Genomic DNA, 18696 nt, shown 5'->3' on the forward strand with positions numbered 1-18696 from the left:
AAGTTGAAAAGTGCAAGAAATATACATTAGGTTTACACAAAGGAAATGAAATTGAAGACAATATCATAGAAATGGAAGAAGAAGAAGATATGTGAAAAGTAATACTAGGCTGACAATCATTTGATGAAGCACTGAAAAACCTAAATCAAAACAAGGCACTTGGAGTAGATGACATTCCCTCAGAATTACTTCCATCCATGGGAGAACATAGCATGACAAGGTAGTCCACCTAATGTGTGAGACAAATGAAACAGAAGAAATACCTTCAGACTTCAAGAAGAATGAATTAATTAAAACACCAAAGAAGACACTTGATAAGATGTGTGAATATTACAGAACCATCAGTTAGTAAAATAATGACGCATTATTTACAGAAGTGGAAAACTGGTAGAAGTCAACCTTGAGGAAGATCAGTAAGGGTTCCACGGAAATGTTGGATCACAGATGTATCTGAGCCTATATGACATCCGCCCAGACCAAATGATTAGAACAGTTATGAACAAAATGAATGGAAAAAAGGGAGTAGTGTCTTTGAGTAGTATTCAAGACATACTCAGTCCCAGGTTTGAACCTTACAACTGCTTAAATTTTGAATAAAAATCATCAACAATGGCAACCGAAGACTTCCACCGCAAACGGTCTTCTCAAAGAGGGCAAAGGAGCAAACAGAGGTTCAGGGCAGTATCTTGCCCGTGAGATGGGAAGTTGCCCAGTGATATACAGCAAGAGGATGCAGAAGGCAATGAAAACCACTGCATTAAAGACACACAATGTGTATCCACAGTACACATTACCTGTAATTGAAAAAGTGTCATGATCGATCTGGCAAAAGATTAAAGACTAATACCCCATTTGGATCTCTTGGAGGAGACTCACTAGAGGAAGGTGACCATGAGAAAAAGGTTGAATGACCAAAAAAGGGGTACTGTTCTGTGAGTTGGAGCCTGGAATGTCAGAAATTTGAAAATCATAGGAAAGTTAGAAAATCTGAAAAAGGAAATGCTAAGGGTCACACTAGGTATAGTGGGGGTCAGTGAACTGAAATGGAAAGAAGACAGGTATTTCTGGTCAGACGTGAAAATGATAATCGCAACAGAAAATCATGTAATGGGATTAGGATTTGTTATAAGGAAAGTAGGGCAGAGAATGAGTTACTGTGAACAGTTCAGTGATAGGGCTGTTCTCATCAGAATCAACAGCAAACCAACACTGACAACAATAGTTCAGATATACATGCTGATGTCGCAAGCAGAGGGTGAAGAGAGAGAGAGAGAGAGAGAGAGAAAGTATATGAGAATACTGAATGGGTAATTCAATACATAAAGGGAGATGAAAATCTAATAGTGATGAGGGAATGGAATGCAGTTATGGGGGAGAGAGTAGAAGAAAGAGTTACAGGAAAATATGGGCATTATAGTTTGAATGAGAACTAATTGAGTTCTGCAACAAGAGTCAGTTAGTAATGGCAAATACTCTGTTCAGGAATCACAGGAGGAGGAGATATACTTGGAAGAGGCTGGGAGATATGGGAAGTATTGGATTACAATGCATCCCAAGGAGCAAATATGGACTCAAATCACGGTTTAGTAATGATGTAGAGAAGGCTGAAGTTAAAGAAATCAGCCTGGAAGGATCAGTCCATGAAGAAGTGGGATACAGAAGTAATAAGAAATGCAGAGATAAACTTGAAGTTCTCTGAGACTATAGATGATGTGATAATGAGTAGCTCAGTTCAGGTGAAGTAAAGGACATTTCTGAAAAGGACAATCACAGAAGCTGGAAGGAAAACCTTAGGTAAAAGGAAGGTAACTGCAATGAAACCAAATAAAATAAACTGAAAGTACAGGAAGCTAGGGCAAAATGACTGCATGGAAAATGTGAAGAAATCGAAAGAAAAAGGATTGTCGGAAGGACTGTCTCAGCATATAGAAAAGTCAAATTAACCTTCTGTGAAATTAAAAGCAAGGGAGGTAGCATTAAGGGTGCAATGGGAATTCCACTGTTAAATGCAGAGGAGAGAGCTGATATGTGGAAACAGTACATCGAAGGCCTCTACGCAGGGAAGGACTTGTCTGATGTGATAGAAGAAGAAACACTAATCAACAGGGAAAAGACAAGGGCCCAGTAGTAGAATCAGAATTTAAGAGATTTGGGAGACATAAGATCCAATAAGGCAGAAGGGATGGATAACATTCCATTGGAATTTCTAAAATCATTGAGGGAAGTAGCAACAAAACAACTATTCATGTTGATGGACATAACATATGAGACTGGCAATATACAATCAGATTTTCAGAAAAACATCATCCACATAATCCCAAAGATAACAAGAGCCAATGAGTACAAGAAATGTTGCACAATCAGCTTAACAGCTCATGCATCAATATTGCTGACAAGTACAATATATAGAAGAAAGGAAAAGAAACTTGAGGCTCTGTTAGATGACAATTGGTTCGGCTTTAGGAAAGGTAAAGGCACCAGAGGTGCAGTTCTGAAATTGTGGTTGATAATGGAAGCAAGGCTGAAGAAAAATCAAGACAACACTTTAAGAAAAGACAGAGTGCTACTTACTGTAAAGAAGGCATGTTAAATTGCAGACAGCCACAATTAAAATACACATACATAATGCTATAAGCAACAGCCTTCATCAATAAAAGAGAGACATACACCATTCATACACACAAGTAACCACACCTCATTCACATATGACCACCAACTCCAGCATCTCAGGCCAGAATGCAACTATAAATTTGGATGCAAGCAGCAATCTGTAGGGAGATGGGAAGGGGGAGGGATGTAGTTTATGGGTAGGAAGAGAGACGAACGCTGTCTGGTGGAGTGTGCAGGGACTAGAATGTCGACAGGCCGAGTGTCAGGAGTTGTGGGGCAGGGAGGTGAGGAAAAAAAGGAGAGGAGCACTACTATCTCTTCCCATTCCCTGCCCCCACCAGATTGCTGCTTGCATCCCACGTGGTAATTGCATTCTGGCCCGAGATGCAGGGTGGGCAGTCATGTGCACATGAGGTGTGCTTGGTTGTGTGTACGAATGGTGTGGCCCTTGTTTACTGATGAAGGCTGTGGCCAAAAACCTTATGTAAATGTGACAACTTAGCGTGTCTTCTTTACGGCAAGTAACAATCTGTCTTTTTCTACTTTACTGATATTCCTACCTGGAGTTTCCATTGTTTGAAAAATCAAGACATGTTCATAGGATTTGCTGGTGTGGAAAAAAGTGTTCAACAATTTAAAATGGTACAAGGTGTTCAAAAATTCCAATAAAAATATGGTAAGGTGTGGGGAAAGATGGGTGATATACAATATGTACAAGAGCGAAGAGGTAACAATAAGAGCGGGAGATCAAGAATGAAGTGCTCGGATTAAAAAAGGGTCTAAGACAGGGATGTAGTCTTTCAACTCTATTGTTCAATCTGTATATTGAAGAAGCAATGACAGAAATAAAAGAAAGGTCCAAGAGTGATATTAAAACTTAAGGTGAAAGAATGTCAGTGATAAGATTCAATGATGCCATTGCTATCCTGAGTGAAAATGAAGAATAATTACAGAGTCTCTTGAAGGTAATGAGTAGTCTTATGATTACAGAATTGGGCTTGAGAGTAAATTAACAAAAGACAAAAATAATGAGAAGTACCAGAAATGAAAATAGTGAGAAACTTAATGTCAGAATAGGGGATCATGAAGTAGACGAAGTGAAGGAATTCTGCAGCCTTGGCAGCAAAATTAACAGTGATGGGCGGGAGGAGGAGAACTTAGGAAACAGATGAGCACTGGGAAAACGGCATTCTTGGCCAAAAGAGGTTTACTAGTATCAAACATAGGCCTTAATTTGATGAAGAAATTTCTTAGAATGTGTGTTTGGGGCAAGCATTGTATGGTTGTGAAACATAGACTGTGGAAAAATCAGAACAGAAGAGGACTGAAGCATTTACAGAAGAATGTTGAAAATTAGGTGGACTGATAAGGTGAGAAATGTGGAGGTTCTCAGCAGAATTGACAAGGTAAGCGATGTATGGTAAACACTGACAAGAAGAAGGGACAAGATGATAGGGCTTCTGTTAACGACATCAGAGAATAACTTCCATGCTACTAGAGGAAGTTGTAGAGGGTTAAAAGCTGTAAATGAAGACAGAGATTGGAAGACATCCAGCAAATAACTGAGGACATAGGTTGCAGTTGCTAATCTGAGATGAAAAGTTGGCACAGGAGAGAGATTCATGGCAGGTCACATCAAACCAATCAGAAGACAAAAAAAGAGGACTTACAAATACAAATCTACGCATTTCTCCTTTGTACTTAATCTCCAGATTATGAGAGCCTTTTTGGCTCTATTGTTGTTTTTGTTCACTTGATATTCACTGTATGTATTCTGGCTAAGAAGGTGAAACCCACTTATTTATTAGTTGTTTGCCTTTCTTATCTATTTTATTTCCTGTTTAATGAAATAAAATGTTTGACTGACAACAGTAGCGGTATATTGCATTTCTATTGCCACCTGGGGGAATATATTATATCTACACTTATCTGATGAAAGTATTCTCATTTTGCGAATACTGTGAATTGGAGCACCAACCAAAATGAAAATATTATCTGTTTTAGGCCCCTTTTCCTGGTGTGAATTGTAGTCCCTATTTCCTTTCCATTTTTTTCATTTCTATTCTTTAATACTTTAGCTTACACCTTACCTCTTCCTTGTTGCAGTCGTACATAAAGTCCTTCTCTCTCTTTACTTCTTCTTCCGTAATTTTTGGACCACATAAAACAGTTACTTAAAGGAGCTGTTCTTTTGAATAAGTTTCTTCTTCCTATCATCCTGCTACTTTTCACTCTCTCTCATTGGTTTTGTTTGTGGATCAAGATTCATCCACATTTTTCTGTTTCTTGAAAACCCTTGTAGTTTCTTATTTTGTTTCTGATTTTTTTCTCTGTTTTGAAAGTCTTTCCCAGTTAAATTCATCTCTCTTAAATCTTTTTGGGTATCTTTAACTAATGATTTTTGTTCTTTTTTGCTGAAATACTGGAAGCTTCTTTTAGTTAATCTGTTGTCCTTCATTCTTGTCATATATCCAAATAAAGTGACCCACCTTCTTTGGATTGTGTCTAAGAGTTTGGGGATTTTTTGATAGAGGTTTTTGTTGGTTCTTAACTTCTAGTTGTTATTTTCTTCCTTGGTGGGTCCAAGCATTTTTTGAAGGCCCTCTTTTTTTGTCTCTTTTATTTATTAAATTAAATTTATTTTCCTTCATGTTCCATATCTCTCCTCCATATGTATTTTATTTTATGAAATTAGTATGCTTCCTCACAATCACAGTTAAAGAATATTTATGGAATATTTATGCAGTCTCCATTGTTAAGGAAAACAATAATGGTAAGTTTTACATTACATTTCAATACAGTTGTTTTTCATAACTACACAGATTTATTAATTGGTTTAGCATTGATTATTATTATCATCATCATTATTAGAGTTTGCAATACGTGTGAAACAAAATGTACTTTATTTATATGTATTATTAAGAGTTTTCGATTTTTTATGACATACTTCTCTGAAACTAGAGAGTTAAATTTGACTTAAAATATTTTATTCAAGAGAATACATACTGTTTCAATGAAGTATTTCTTTTTCAATGAACGTGGACAATAGTAAAATTCTATTGCTATAGTAATTTGGTTATGACTCTACAGATGTTTCCTTGTGTATCTTCAGACATAATTTTCATAGTGTAACATTTTTCACTAATTACAAAAAAAAGTCATTTGCTCAGCAGCATATATATATTCTACATTTCACTTTCCACACCACAAAAATTTTAGTAGTCTATTAAAATATCAGTTTTTGATCCGATGAAAAGGAAGAAGAGAGATTAAGTTTCAAAATCCCACAAAAACAAGGCCATTAGAGATGTTACAATCTTGGATTGCACAATGAAAAGTAAAGACAACGGAGTATCCCTTCTCGAGTAACAATTGCAGCATTTACTGTAAGTGGTATTGGAAGACCATGAAAGATGTAAATATCAATGACTAGATCTAAATTTGAACCCGTCTACTTCTGAATGGGAGTCCAATGTCTTAACATAGTTCAAAATCAGTTACGTTACTTACAGTCTGTATTTTCCAAAGAAAAGTCTCTTTTAAATACATAACTTCCAATGAATTTGTGCCATGTCATAGGTTATATGTGCAAACACAAATTGATTTCAACATTTTAAGCCCAACAGTAAATATGTGTATAAAAAGCAGTTAAGTAACCACTCATGCTACATTTAAGTATAAAACTGTTCAAGAAACAGACAGGATTTGTGATATACGTCCATTACAAATGCATAGAAAATAAAGTAGTGAAAGACTGGAGAGTGTTCTTCCTCCTCCCTCCATTTCACAAATCACCACCACAGGCCCCAGACACACAAACACAAACAGTAACAGCACACAGTGAAATACTGTTAGCATTTCATGTTATTTTTTACCAAATAAGGAATTTAGTAAAAGAAATATCTCCAGGTTCTGGCTTGTGTGTCATGTAATGTTACAGGGCTGGATAACCTGCTGCTCAGTCTTTCTCCTTGTGAGCGTGCTAATTGTAGTTACTATAAAATGATAGTTTCAGCAGTTGGCAATAGACTAAATGTTAGTATGTGGGTTTCCAATTTATTTTCTATGTGTGACACAGAAATTTAAATTAATGTAAACATTATTTGTTCTTTATTGTTATGATTTTAGTTTCACTTTGTTACAGGCAATGTAGGATAGCATGAAGTTAGTTAGGTTAACAACTTTGAACAATAATTCTGTGTTTCAATTATGGGAAGAATAACAATGGAATGATGACAAAGATTGAATGTATGAGAGATTTGTGCCTTACAAAAGTCAGGGCTAGCACAGTAAATATGAGCATCTAGCTACAGAAGAATGGATGAATAAATAAGCACAGAAAAATGAGGCTTCGCCCAATGCCACTCCCAGCATAAAAGGAGTAAGTAAAGCTGTTCTGTGGACTGGCAAAGCATACAAACACTTGTTTTAAGTAGCACCCTCCACTTCAGCTGTGCATCATCCATTGCTTTACCTTTAAGTGTGTTGTGGTCTGTCCATTATACAAATTAATACACTATGGATACAACGGAATGTACTACCATCATCAAATTACAGTGTTAATTTGTGTATCTGTCAGCCTGCCTCCTGTTCATTCTGTTTTGGTAGATGTTTAACAGATGCTCCTCTTCTGTCTCAAATACATGTACCTCAATTAGAAAATATTTTTAAAAAAATATAGGTTACATTATCAGTGTGCCCACTTATCACTTTGTGGTGAAAGTACAACCAGGAATAGAAGAAGACCTAAAAATCTTCAACTGGTCATACCAAAACATGAATACTAAGGCATGCCAAGAAATATACCTTGTTTTCTGAATTTAAAATTGCATTACAAAAATCTAAATAATTGTTTTGGGTTTGATTATATTGCTCAGCAGCTCTGTAATATTCTTTTGTTATATGAGATTCTATGCCTACATCTCTAGTCCACTAGCAAGCTTATTGTATGAGACAGAGGATACTGCTGGCAGCATTACAATTTCTTCTTTATCATCTTCCATTCATAAGTGAAACACATAGAAGACTGCTCATAAGTTTTTTACGAGTTTGAATTTCTCCAGTTCACCCCTGTTGATCCTTTGTGAGATGTGTGTGAGTGGAAACAATGAGTTGGAACATACATTCTCAGAATTTTGACAGATTTCTCTTGTTCCTAAAGCATCCATCACTGGAGTTTGATAAACTTGTCCATGACAAGGACAATATTATGGAAATGGAAGAGGATGTAGATGAAGATGAAATGGGAGATATGATACTGCGTGAAGAGTTTGACAGAGCACTGAAAGACCTGAGTCGAAACAAGGCCCCCGGAGTAGACAACATTCCATTGGAACTACTGATGGCCTTGGGAGAGCCAGTCCTGACAAAACTCTACCATCTGGTGAGCAAGATGTATGAAACGGGCGAAATACCCTCAGACTTCAAGAAGAATATAATAATTCCAATCCCAAAGAAAGCAGGTGTTGACAGATGTGAAAATTACCAAACAATAAGTTTAATAAGCCATAGCTGCAAAATACTAACACGAATTCTTTACACATGAATGGAAAAACTAGTAGAAGCCGACCTCGGGGAAGATCAGTTTGGATTCCGTAGAAATACTGGAACACGTGGGGCAATACTGACCTTACGACTTATCTTAGAAGAAAGATTAAGGAAAGGCAAACCTACGTTTCTAGCATTTGTAGACTTAGAGAAAGCTTTTGACAATGTTGACTGGAATACTCTCTTTCAAATTATGAAGGTGGCAGGGGTAAAATACAGGGAGGGAAAGGCTATTTACAATTTGTACAGAAACCAGATAGCAGTTATAAGAGTCCGAAGGGCATGAAAGGGAAGCAGTGGTTGGGAAGGGAGTAAGACAGGGTTGTAGCCTCTCCCCGATGTTATTCAATCTGTATATTGAGCAAGCAATAAAGGAAACCAAAGAAAAAGTCGGAGTAGGTATTAAAATCCATGGAGAAGAAATAAAAACTTTGAGATTCACCGATGACATTGTCATTCTGTCAGAGACAGCAAGGGACTTGAAAGAGCAGTTGAATGGAATGGACAATGTCTTGAGAGGAGTATATAAGATGAACATCAACAAAAGCAAAAAGAGGATAATGGAATGTAGTCGAATTAAGTCGGGTGATGCTGAGGGAATTAGATTAGGAAATCAGACGCTTAAAGTAGTAAAGGAGTTTTGCTATTTGGGGAGCAAAATAATTGTTGATGATTGAAGTAGAGAGGATATAAAATGTAGACTGGCAATGGCAAGGAAAGCGTTTCTGAAGAAGAGAAATTTGTTAACATCGAATATAGATTTAAATGTCAGGAAATCATTTCTGAAAGTATTTGTATGGAGTGTAGCTATGTATGGAAGTGAAACATGGACGATAAATAGTTTGGACAAGAAGAGAATAGAAGCTTTCGAAATGTGGTGCTACAGAAGAATGCTGACGATTAGATGAGTAGATCACATAACTAATGAGGAAGTATTGAATAGGATTGGGGAGAAGAGAAGTTTGTAGCACAACTTGGCAAGAAGAAGGGATCGGTTGGTAGGACATGTTCTGAGGCATTAAGGGATCACCAATTTAATATTGGAGGGCAGTGTGGAGTGTAAAAATCGTAGAGGGAGACCAAGAGATGAATACACTAAGCAGATTCAGAAGGATGTAGGTTGCAGTAGGTACTGGGAGATGAAGCAACTTGCACAGGATAGAGTAGCATGGAGAGCTACATCAAACCAGTCTCAGGACTGAAGACCACAACAACAACAATGTCCATGACACTCTTCTAATTACTAAATGAAACTAAATGCCAGGAATGCCTCTCTTTTGAACTCCTTTTTCTCCTATATTTCAAAGTAAAGGAAAGTCCTTGATGTCAATATAAATGATCAAAGGGGTAAAGATAAAAATCTAGCATATAGTTTAGGCGTTGACATGTTGACAGGCACATAAACGAGGCTGAGAATACCTCCAGCTTTCAGAAGAATCATTCTTCATAGCTAATAAAATACACATACACCCACATGGCTACATTGTTCTGACTGTTTGCACTGTGCTTGACTTGAGTGATCAATTGCACTGCTGGAGTGGGAGATGTGAGGAGCAAGGCAGAAGGTTGTGGTAAGTGTATCTGACACCTTGTAGAGACAGGCAGCTGATACACAAGTTAGGAGTGTGGCATCAGTGATCTCTCAGTAGTCACAGACAGGAGGAGTTGTGCACAGTGATGTGGAGAAGTGGATTGGGAGGGGGATGTAGAATTATTGAAAATGAGCCTCACAAATGCTACCTACAGTCAAAATGTGTGGGAGCTTGTGGATGGTGATTCACCTGCGTGTGCTTTTTAAACTACATTGTGTGTAAGTGCTGGGATTTGTTATTACTGTTTCCTCATAATACATTGGATATCACAGTGTGTCAGATAAGTACTTTATTCATCTGCTTACTGAACCACAAGAAATACGTTAAAAGTGATCTGTCAAAACTTTTGTATTACTTTGAGGGAGGAGTTGAGGATATTTGTGACCCACAATAAGATGTATGAGTCTACAACAACATGTTGCAGGACATAAGGTTGGGTATGGAGTGGAGAATAAGAAAAAAAAGGAGCTTCCACCTAATATCCAAATTTGGATGTCAACAGTGAAAGCTTTCACTGTTTTTTGAAATTCATAAGATGTGTTATTTTTCTCATTTTCTGGACAGTTAAATAAATACCGCAAAGTGTTGGATGGTGTTCCAAGAAACAATTTCATTGCCCCATTTGTGATGTTCTGCCTATACATGACAATGTATCACTGCACACAGCTGCAGTAACCAACAATAAATTGTGAAATTCAATGGAGAGCTCTTTATTATGGTTCTTGTAGTCTCAACTTATATTCTGAAGGAAGAGTTAGAACAAAACATTAAAACAAAGCAGTGGTTAAATGGCTGGTTCACAGTTGGTTATTGGAGCACCTAAACACTTTTTTTTTAGCAAGGTATCAAGAAGCTGCTCAACTGGTGAAGGACATGTACTTCTTTGGATAAAAATTATGTATAAAAATAATAAACTATTTTTGTAATTCTATTTCATAATAAATTTGTAAAAAGGGGAATATTCCTAATTTTTATTTGGATATTCCTTTTACTTCTTTTTAACATAAAATAATGATAACTGTAAAGTGTAAGGCTCTGTGGTCCATTCTCAAATCAGAGTTAGGCATTAGAGTTAGTAGTCATGAAATACCTAGGATTAAAGTAGATGATACCCTTATTACAAGAGAAGGAAAGCTGCTGCTCACTATGCTGAGTCGCGATAGGCACAATAAAGATTCACGCAATCAAAGCTTTCGGCCATTAAGCCTTTGTCAGCAGTACACACACACACACACACACACACACACACACACACACACACACACACACACACACACACACACACACAGTCTCAGAGAGCTGAAACTACACTGGCAGACGTGTGTGTGTGTGTGTGTGTGTGTGTGTGTGTGTGTGTGTGTGTACTGCTGACAAAGGTCTGCTGCAAGCTTTGATTGTGTGAATCTTTTTATTGTGCCTATCACGACTCAGCATCTCCTCTATATGGTGAGTAGCAGCTTTCTTCTCTGGTATTGTTACATTCCATCCTGGATTTCCTATTGTTTGATACCCTTATTATAAACTCAGCTCAAATATCATAGAGCTTAAATGCCACAAAGTGAGATATTGACTCGGCAGAGTACCAGAGTAAAGTAAATCCCATTAGACTCCACCAAGAAGCTGAGTGTCTCTCAGATTTTAAAAAGGTCTCAATAAAGGATGTCGAAAATGTTATATTATCATTAATAAATAAAAACTCTGCTGGGTGGGATGTATACACTGTAAACTGATTAAAGCAGTGTATCATATAATAGCACCTCCACTCAGAAAATCAACCTATCTTTTGAACAGGGATCCTTTCTTGAGGTATTGGAGTATGCTGACATCAAACCTGTGTTCAAGAATGAGTCAAGGGGAGACATGAAGAACTGTTGCCCTATTTCTATTTTTTCAGTCCCGTCAGAAGTGATAGAGAAAATAACAGCAAACCAGATGTAAAATTTTATTGTAAAACATGATATTATTATAAGTAATGAATTTGGATTTCAAGAAGGCAAAAACATGCTGGACATAGTGAATAACTTTATTGAAAAGATATGCAAAGCATTGGATCAGAGGAGTAAAGCTGCAGGTATCTTCTGTGATTTTACAAAATCCTGTGACTCCATACACCTGCCTTGCTTATCTACAAATTAGATAAATATGGGATTAAGGACAATGCTCTCGTGTGGCTTACATAATACTCGGAGAACAGGAAACAAAGGTTAACTGTCACTTTAAAAGTAGTGAATTATTATTCTATACGGAGTACAATATCACAAGGCATTGTCAGACCAATTCTGTTTCTATTCTATGTAAATGACTTATCTGTAAATATAAATTCCCCATCAGTTCTGTGGGCAGACAATACTTCCATTTCAATTGAAGATGATGATACAGAATAAATTCAAAGCTCTATTGTGAGCACACTGGATACCCTAGAATAATGGATACCCAGTTCAGTGGTTGAAACTGAAGACTACAAAACCCATATCACACATTTTAAAACCAAAAATTCACAATATGTAGAAACTAAAATACAACATAACCACCAATGTACAAAAGAAGTTGACATGATCAAATTCTGTGGACTAAATGTGGACAAAGACTTAAGCTGGAGTACACATACTGATTTTATGTTAAGCATTTTCAAACATTGGAAATTCCAGGACAGAATAACAACAATATTATTAAATTAAGCAGTTTTGCATTTTCAATCAGGTACCTGCAAAGTTCTACTGACATGATAGCATATCATAATTACTTTGTATCTATCATTGGTGAGGGTATAATTTTCTGAGGGAGTTCAAGTAACATTTCTTAAATACTGAAACTCCAGAAGACACTTATGAGGTACATGTGTACTGCGCTGCACAAAGAATCTTGTCACTCATTATTTAGGAAACTACAAAGTCTAATTGTTCCCTCCATATATGAGGTTCATTCAGATGAAATCTGGTCAGTGTGTCTACCTTTCTACCTTTCTACCTTTGCCTTTCACATAAGGTGGCACCATGTAATTGCAGGTATGGTGGCGCCATCTATTGGTAGAGAGACTGACGCATGCACACCATTTGTTGTTGCATGGTGCCAGTGAGGTTTCAAGCTGAAGAGAAGGTGGTCAGACAAGTTACTGTCCACTACCGAACATGCAGATGAGTAAGCAGCAACAACGAGGAGTGTTTTGATTTTTGGTGGCGGAGGGAGTGGAGGCTGTGAAATGTACCGATGGATGAAGGCTGCGTATATTGAGTACAGTCTGAGTCGTTCAAATGTTGTGAAATGGTGCAAACGGTTCCTTGAGGGGTACAAGTCACTGGAAGACTATGCTCATCCTGGAAAGGCTCATCATGTCACCACACCTGAAATGGTTGCGGAATTGAATGCTTTAGTCTTGGACAACTGCAGCATCACTGTGGACCTCTAAAACAAACTATTTGTGGACATCGATTCCCAATGGGTGACCAGGTGTGTGACTGGGTACAGGCCTGGATCCGACAGCGGCATACTAGCTTCTTCAAGGATGGAATCGACCTGCTAGTGTCGCAATGGAATAAATGTGCCAACAATTTTGGTGACTTATTTTTAAGTATGTATGTTGTGTATAACTACGTTTTTGAGTTAATGAAATTGTTGACATTACTTTACACTAGTGACTGGGTTCCATTTGAATGCCCTTTATACATTCAGAAATTACAATTATTCTATACACCAGACAAAAATTATTTGAGGAAAATTATTTTAACCACACATACAACACAACAAATAAAATGAATTTTGTGCTACCCACACGCCAATTGAAATTATACACATGGAATCCACAGTATATGAGGATGAAAATATATAATAAATTACTGGGAAAAACATATTTAATATGATGCCAGAGATTGTAAAAATAAAGCTACAGCAGGTTCTGTAGGAGAAATGCTACTATTTGGTAGAAGAATTCACAGAGGAAGAAATGATCATTTCAGCAAGGGGCAAATTAGTTTTTGGTTTTAAAATTTTACATATATAAGTATTACTATTGTTAGCATCAGTTGTTCTATGTTTATGGTGAAGTTTTACCACAATTCTGACATGTCTCCTGTACCCGTATCGAATGATTTAGATTATTTATGTTATGAGACTAATAAAACACAATTCACGATTCACTGAACTTCAGTTCTGATGACACCAACAAAACTATGTAAATAGAGAATTCAATGTTAATATTGGGATCCGAATACAAGATTACTGATGAATATCTGGAACATATTACAACACATAAAGAGGTGAAATGAAATGAAATGAAATGATCACATAAAATCTGCAGTAGATAACTGGAAGACTTAGATATGATGGAAAGGCTCTTATAAAGTGCAGTGCTCCATTAAAAAAAAAATCTCATATAATAAAGTTGTGCAACTGATTCGAAAGTGCTGCTCCAGCTTTTGGAGTCTTTGTCAACTTGGGACTTAACAGTTGGTACAACTCATTCAAAAGTGTAACAGAGATGACCAATCTTTTGAAGGAAGATATCATCAAGAAATCTTGCTGGGTACATTTAGAGAAATGTAGTAGGTAAGAAATGCTATGTGACAATTCTGTTGCCCCAACTTTATATCATGTGTAGGCGTCATAAAGATAAGATAAAAAAAATAGAGGTCATACAGAGGTATACAGTCGTTTTTTCCTTCTCAATATGTGACTGAAACAGACAGAAAATCATTAATATTATTATGAATTACTCCCTGCCACGCACTATACCATGGATCACTGAGAATATATGTAGATGTATAGTTAAAATATCCCAAACACATGTAGGCTGTATATTGTAAAATCCAGGATCAGATGTGAACAGCACTAGGCATCACATAGTTACAAGGAAGAGAGATCAGTTTTCACGCTACAAGTAAGTTGAGAGTAGTAAGTAAACTCAGGATGGTGGGGAAAACATACATTATTAATAAAAATAGGTCAGGTGCATCTGTTCTGCCACTATATCAATTTGTGCAGAAGGTTTCAAGAATTCCCTTTTAAGCTCATGTCCATCTGTAAATCAAGTGGCAATTTTTTCCCTTTGAAGTGGAAGATAAATATTGTACAAGCTGTTATGAAAGAGAAACCATGTTTCAGATTACCCCTATGTAACCATCTGAGATAGCACCAAATAGACAAATAAGGGTCATATGTTTTCTACTTCCTTTATCTTTTCCTGTTTGTTTCTATTGTATGCTGTAAACAGTGGCCTGCTATTACTGACTGATAACATTTGTACAAGAAAGCAGTTTTACTGCTGACTAAATGATTGACAAGAAATTCTCTGGCTTCTCTAAATTAATTTTAAGAAACAGCAATGTTTTATGGCAATACTTGGTACTAAAACTTCCATAAATATCAAACAGTTAATAAAAAATTTTAATTAATTTTGTACAATAATAGCAATATGCATTTGTCACAATTTAGCTTAATAAATTCTTATCAGCTCTTAAAGAGAAACATTTGGCAGCAAATCTTAAATGTTTGTTCTTGTACACAAAATGGATATGCTATTCTGAATTTCCAGTCTTAGGAGAAAAATAATTAAAATGAGGAATGACAAACAATAAATTACTATTATCGCAATGGTTTCTTAGAAACCATGAACAATGAATGAAAGACAAAAACAATAGTCTTTATCTAAGGAGTACTATACTTCATGCAGTACTACCACTCAAGTTTTCTTATAATAATATGAAGTGACAAACTAATAAGTGGCAGTATTACATTGAAAACAACATGATGTAGAGATTTATTTTTACAGTGAATAACTGATATTTAAAAGAATGGACAGCACAGCCATGAACATGTCAGTTAATACATTTCATTTGCTTCCAACTAATTTCCAAGAACATTAAAAATCCACAACAATTAAAAAGAGAACCTACAACAGTCCCAATAAAAAACAAATCTGATATGTAGGTCAACAATAAAAAAATGGACTGAACAACTGTTCAGATAGGAGATTAATGTATACACAAATGATACAGTAGTTTATATTCAACAATATCTTTATCTGAAACATTTTAATAGTAATAGTTCTCAAACACGAAAATTGTGTCAGGTGCTATTGAAATGTAATGTAGCATACTCACTATATGAATTCTGTTACCTTGTTATGAACAAATAATTCTAATAAGAATCAGTTATTTATACAACTGGATGGACAAATGAGGAAAGGAAATGATAGTGAGTGGAACGCCTCTTTGTGAAGTGATATGTGTTAAATCACAAGTCCATAGAATGCCAAGTATTTCAAACACATGTAAGCACAGTTATATCACTATTTGCTTAGCAAAGTCACAGTATGGACTTAAAACGTCCTGATCTTATCAAATTAATTTGGGCATTCTTTTATCATGTTGCGCTTGAAACTTCCCAAGTTTGTAGTCACAGCAGAATATATTTGGTAATTATAATCACAAAAGTGTGATAGTACCTTAAAAGATTCTTCACACATATTTCAAACTGAGTACATAGCAAGGTTAAAATAACTTGTTTAAATTTCAAATGGGAGGTTTATTACACACTGTGTATGTGTCATTCACTCTATTTTTATTACTCTTGAGTCATTTAAAACTGATAGGTTATGATATTGAAGTATGCCATACCAGTGAAGTGAGTTACAATTATCATTTAAGGATCTTCACTGTAGTTGAATTACATACACCAAAATAATGATTACTGAATAAATGAGAAAAGTTACATGTCAAATATGTCTTGAGTTTATCTACTTAAGTGAGGAAAATAACAAATGATGCATCTTAGATTTTTCTACAACCATCATCATCAACAACAACATCTATTCATAGTATCTGTTTTTGTTGAAATGTCATGTACATTATTCTCAGATATCAAACTGAGATGAGAACGTCATGAGGCAACTCCACCGAAATTGTGTGACTAGATCAACCCTTTCCCATACATGCATCCTTAAAATTGGATGCATTAAATGGTGCAAAGTAATCCTCATGCAGAAATCTGATTATGCTCTCAATTGGACATAGTTGCCTTTGGCGGCAGAAACTTGTATGTGGTGTGAGATCTCGCCCATCACCGACCAGCCGCAGGAAGAAATCACGGGCACGAGGCAGAGTCTGATGAGACTCACGGTCACGACCACGGTATACCTGCAAAGTAAGTAATAAAATACATGATATTGTCCCACTGGGCTCTAACATGACACACAACATACTCTCATCTTGCTTACAATGTCTGTAATGATTGTATTTTAAAAATAAAATTCTAAAAATATTAAGTTATAAGTTAAGCATATATGTGGCACAATGACTGCAAAAAATTTCATGTGACAGGAATAACAGCACATTAAAGTATCAGTTATGCTGCCTCTTCCCCTATTGCAAGTAGTTGCTGTAACAGTGAACATGCTATGTAGGATGGGTAGACAGTTAGTAAGGATAGCATATGGTGGACACCGTCTGACTTTTCTTGTTGTGTCTGCCAGCAATAGGTTCCAGCTGCTGTAGTTGAAGGAAGAGGTGCTTCAAGATGGTGTAGGAGTAGCAAACGTGCAGCAGACTCTGCCCATGAGTACTGAGGTTAGGAGTAACACAAATGTTAGGAAGAAGGAAGGACTGCTGGTAGGTATCAATCCTGGGAGGTGTGGTCTCCACCTCTCCCAGGACTGCTGCCTTACAACAGTACTCTCTTCTTTCTAATACCAATTACAGGAGAAGTTTGGGGAATCAGATTACCAACATCTTCAAGCCAAGTGTTGGGTTGAATCAGGTGACTGATGATTTAAGGCATTTGTATAAGGATTTCACAATAGACAATCAGATAGTGATAGTGGGTGGGTCAAGAAACAGCCTGGATACAAATAAGGTGTACAACATAAATGGTGACCTGAGTAAGCTACCTGCCCTAATTAGTAGCATCAATGTGAGCATGGCTGAGCTGTTCTGGCGGTATGATCAGCCTTATCTTGGTAGTGCTGTATATAGAGCCAAAGCATTGCTAGAGATGGTACCAATGACTGCTCACCATGTACATACTGCACTGGTACTGGTGGAGACTATCAGGAGCAGGACACTGGGCTACAATAGGCATGGTCTGCACCTCAACATGACTGGGTAAGGAAGATTGGTGAAGTTAATGAGAGAGAGTATAGCACATGGGTGTGGAGCTACACATGGTCAACTACCTGTTGTCATGGGTAGGAGGATTAGGCCTTTCTTTAGGATAAATCATGACAACAGATTCCCTTACCTTAATGGTGCCTCAACTGCTTTAGAGATTTCTTCATGTGTACACGAAAGATAGAATGGACTGCACAAACTGCACAGAAAATTGTACTCAATTCTCCATTCTTCATCAGAATGTGCAGTCTATTAAGTTCAAGAATGTTAAGTTGAAGTTGAATTATAGTATTTGAGCAGTACAGTGATATGTATTTCAGAGTACTGATGTAGATGCAATGAGATACAGCATAATGTTAACATCACTTGAATGTGCAAGTTGCTACTGTAAAACTGTCTTAAAGGGCAGGGGATCATATATTTATATCACATTTTACAGATAGAGAAGATCTGATCACAGTTAGTGTAGACAAAGGTTCTGAATTGGCAGCTGTTGGCTACACAAAACTAGACATCCACAAAAAGTTAATCATTCTGTGCATGTACCACTCACCTACTTTCTTCAACAAATTGATTCTAACATGTGAAAACATTAATACTAATATAGTTGCTGAGGATGAAATTAATAATAATTTCTGAAACATTCTGAACACTTCTAGTGTGGCACAAATGGTAAACACTGCTACTATGGTATGAAAAGTTCAGATACATCTTAAATAATATACTTACAGACACAGACAGGGAAAATCTTAAGTAGTTACAAAAAAGGCTTGGCCTCTCTGATCATTCCATCATTCCTGCCAGATAATAAAGCTAAGGACAGGTTTGGTAAAACCCACAAAACTGCA

General features: G+C 36.6%; 1 protein-coding gene across 2 annotated transcripts in view; it reads right to left on the reverse strand.

Annotated features, from left to right (window-relative positions):
* Positions 1-15107: 15107 nt before the first annotated feature.
* The window catches only part of LOC126320104 (2-phosphoxylose phosphatase 1), a 114721-nt gene continuing 111132 nt past the window's right edge, over positions 15108-18696 (reverse strand). For both annotated transcript variants that reach the window (XM_049993755.1, XM_049993754.1), the window contains exon 7: positions 15108-16879. In XM_049993755.1, coding sequence (XP_049849712.1) covers positions 16658-16879 — 222 coding nt within the window. In that variant the 3' untranslated portion in view covers positions 15108-16657. The remainder of the gene's footprint in view (positions 16880-18696) is intronic.

The sequence above is a fragment of the Schistocerca gregaria genome, chromosome 2 (assembly GCF_023897955.1).
Source record: "Schistocerca gregaria isolate iqSchGreg1 chromosome 2, iqSchGreg1.2, whole genome shotgun sequence".
Lineage (NCBI taxonomy): Eukaryota > Metazoa > Arthropoda > Insecta > Orthoptera > Acrididae > Schistocerca > Schistocerca gregaria.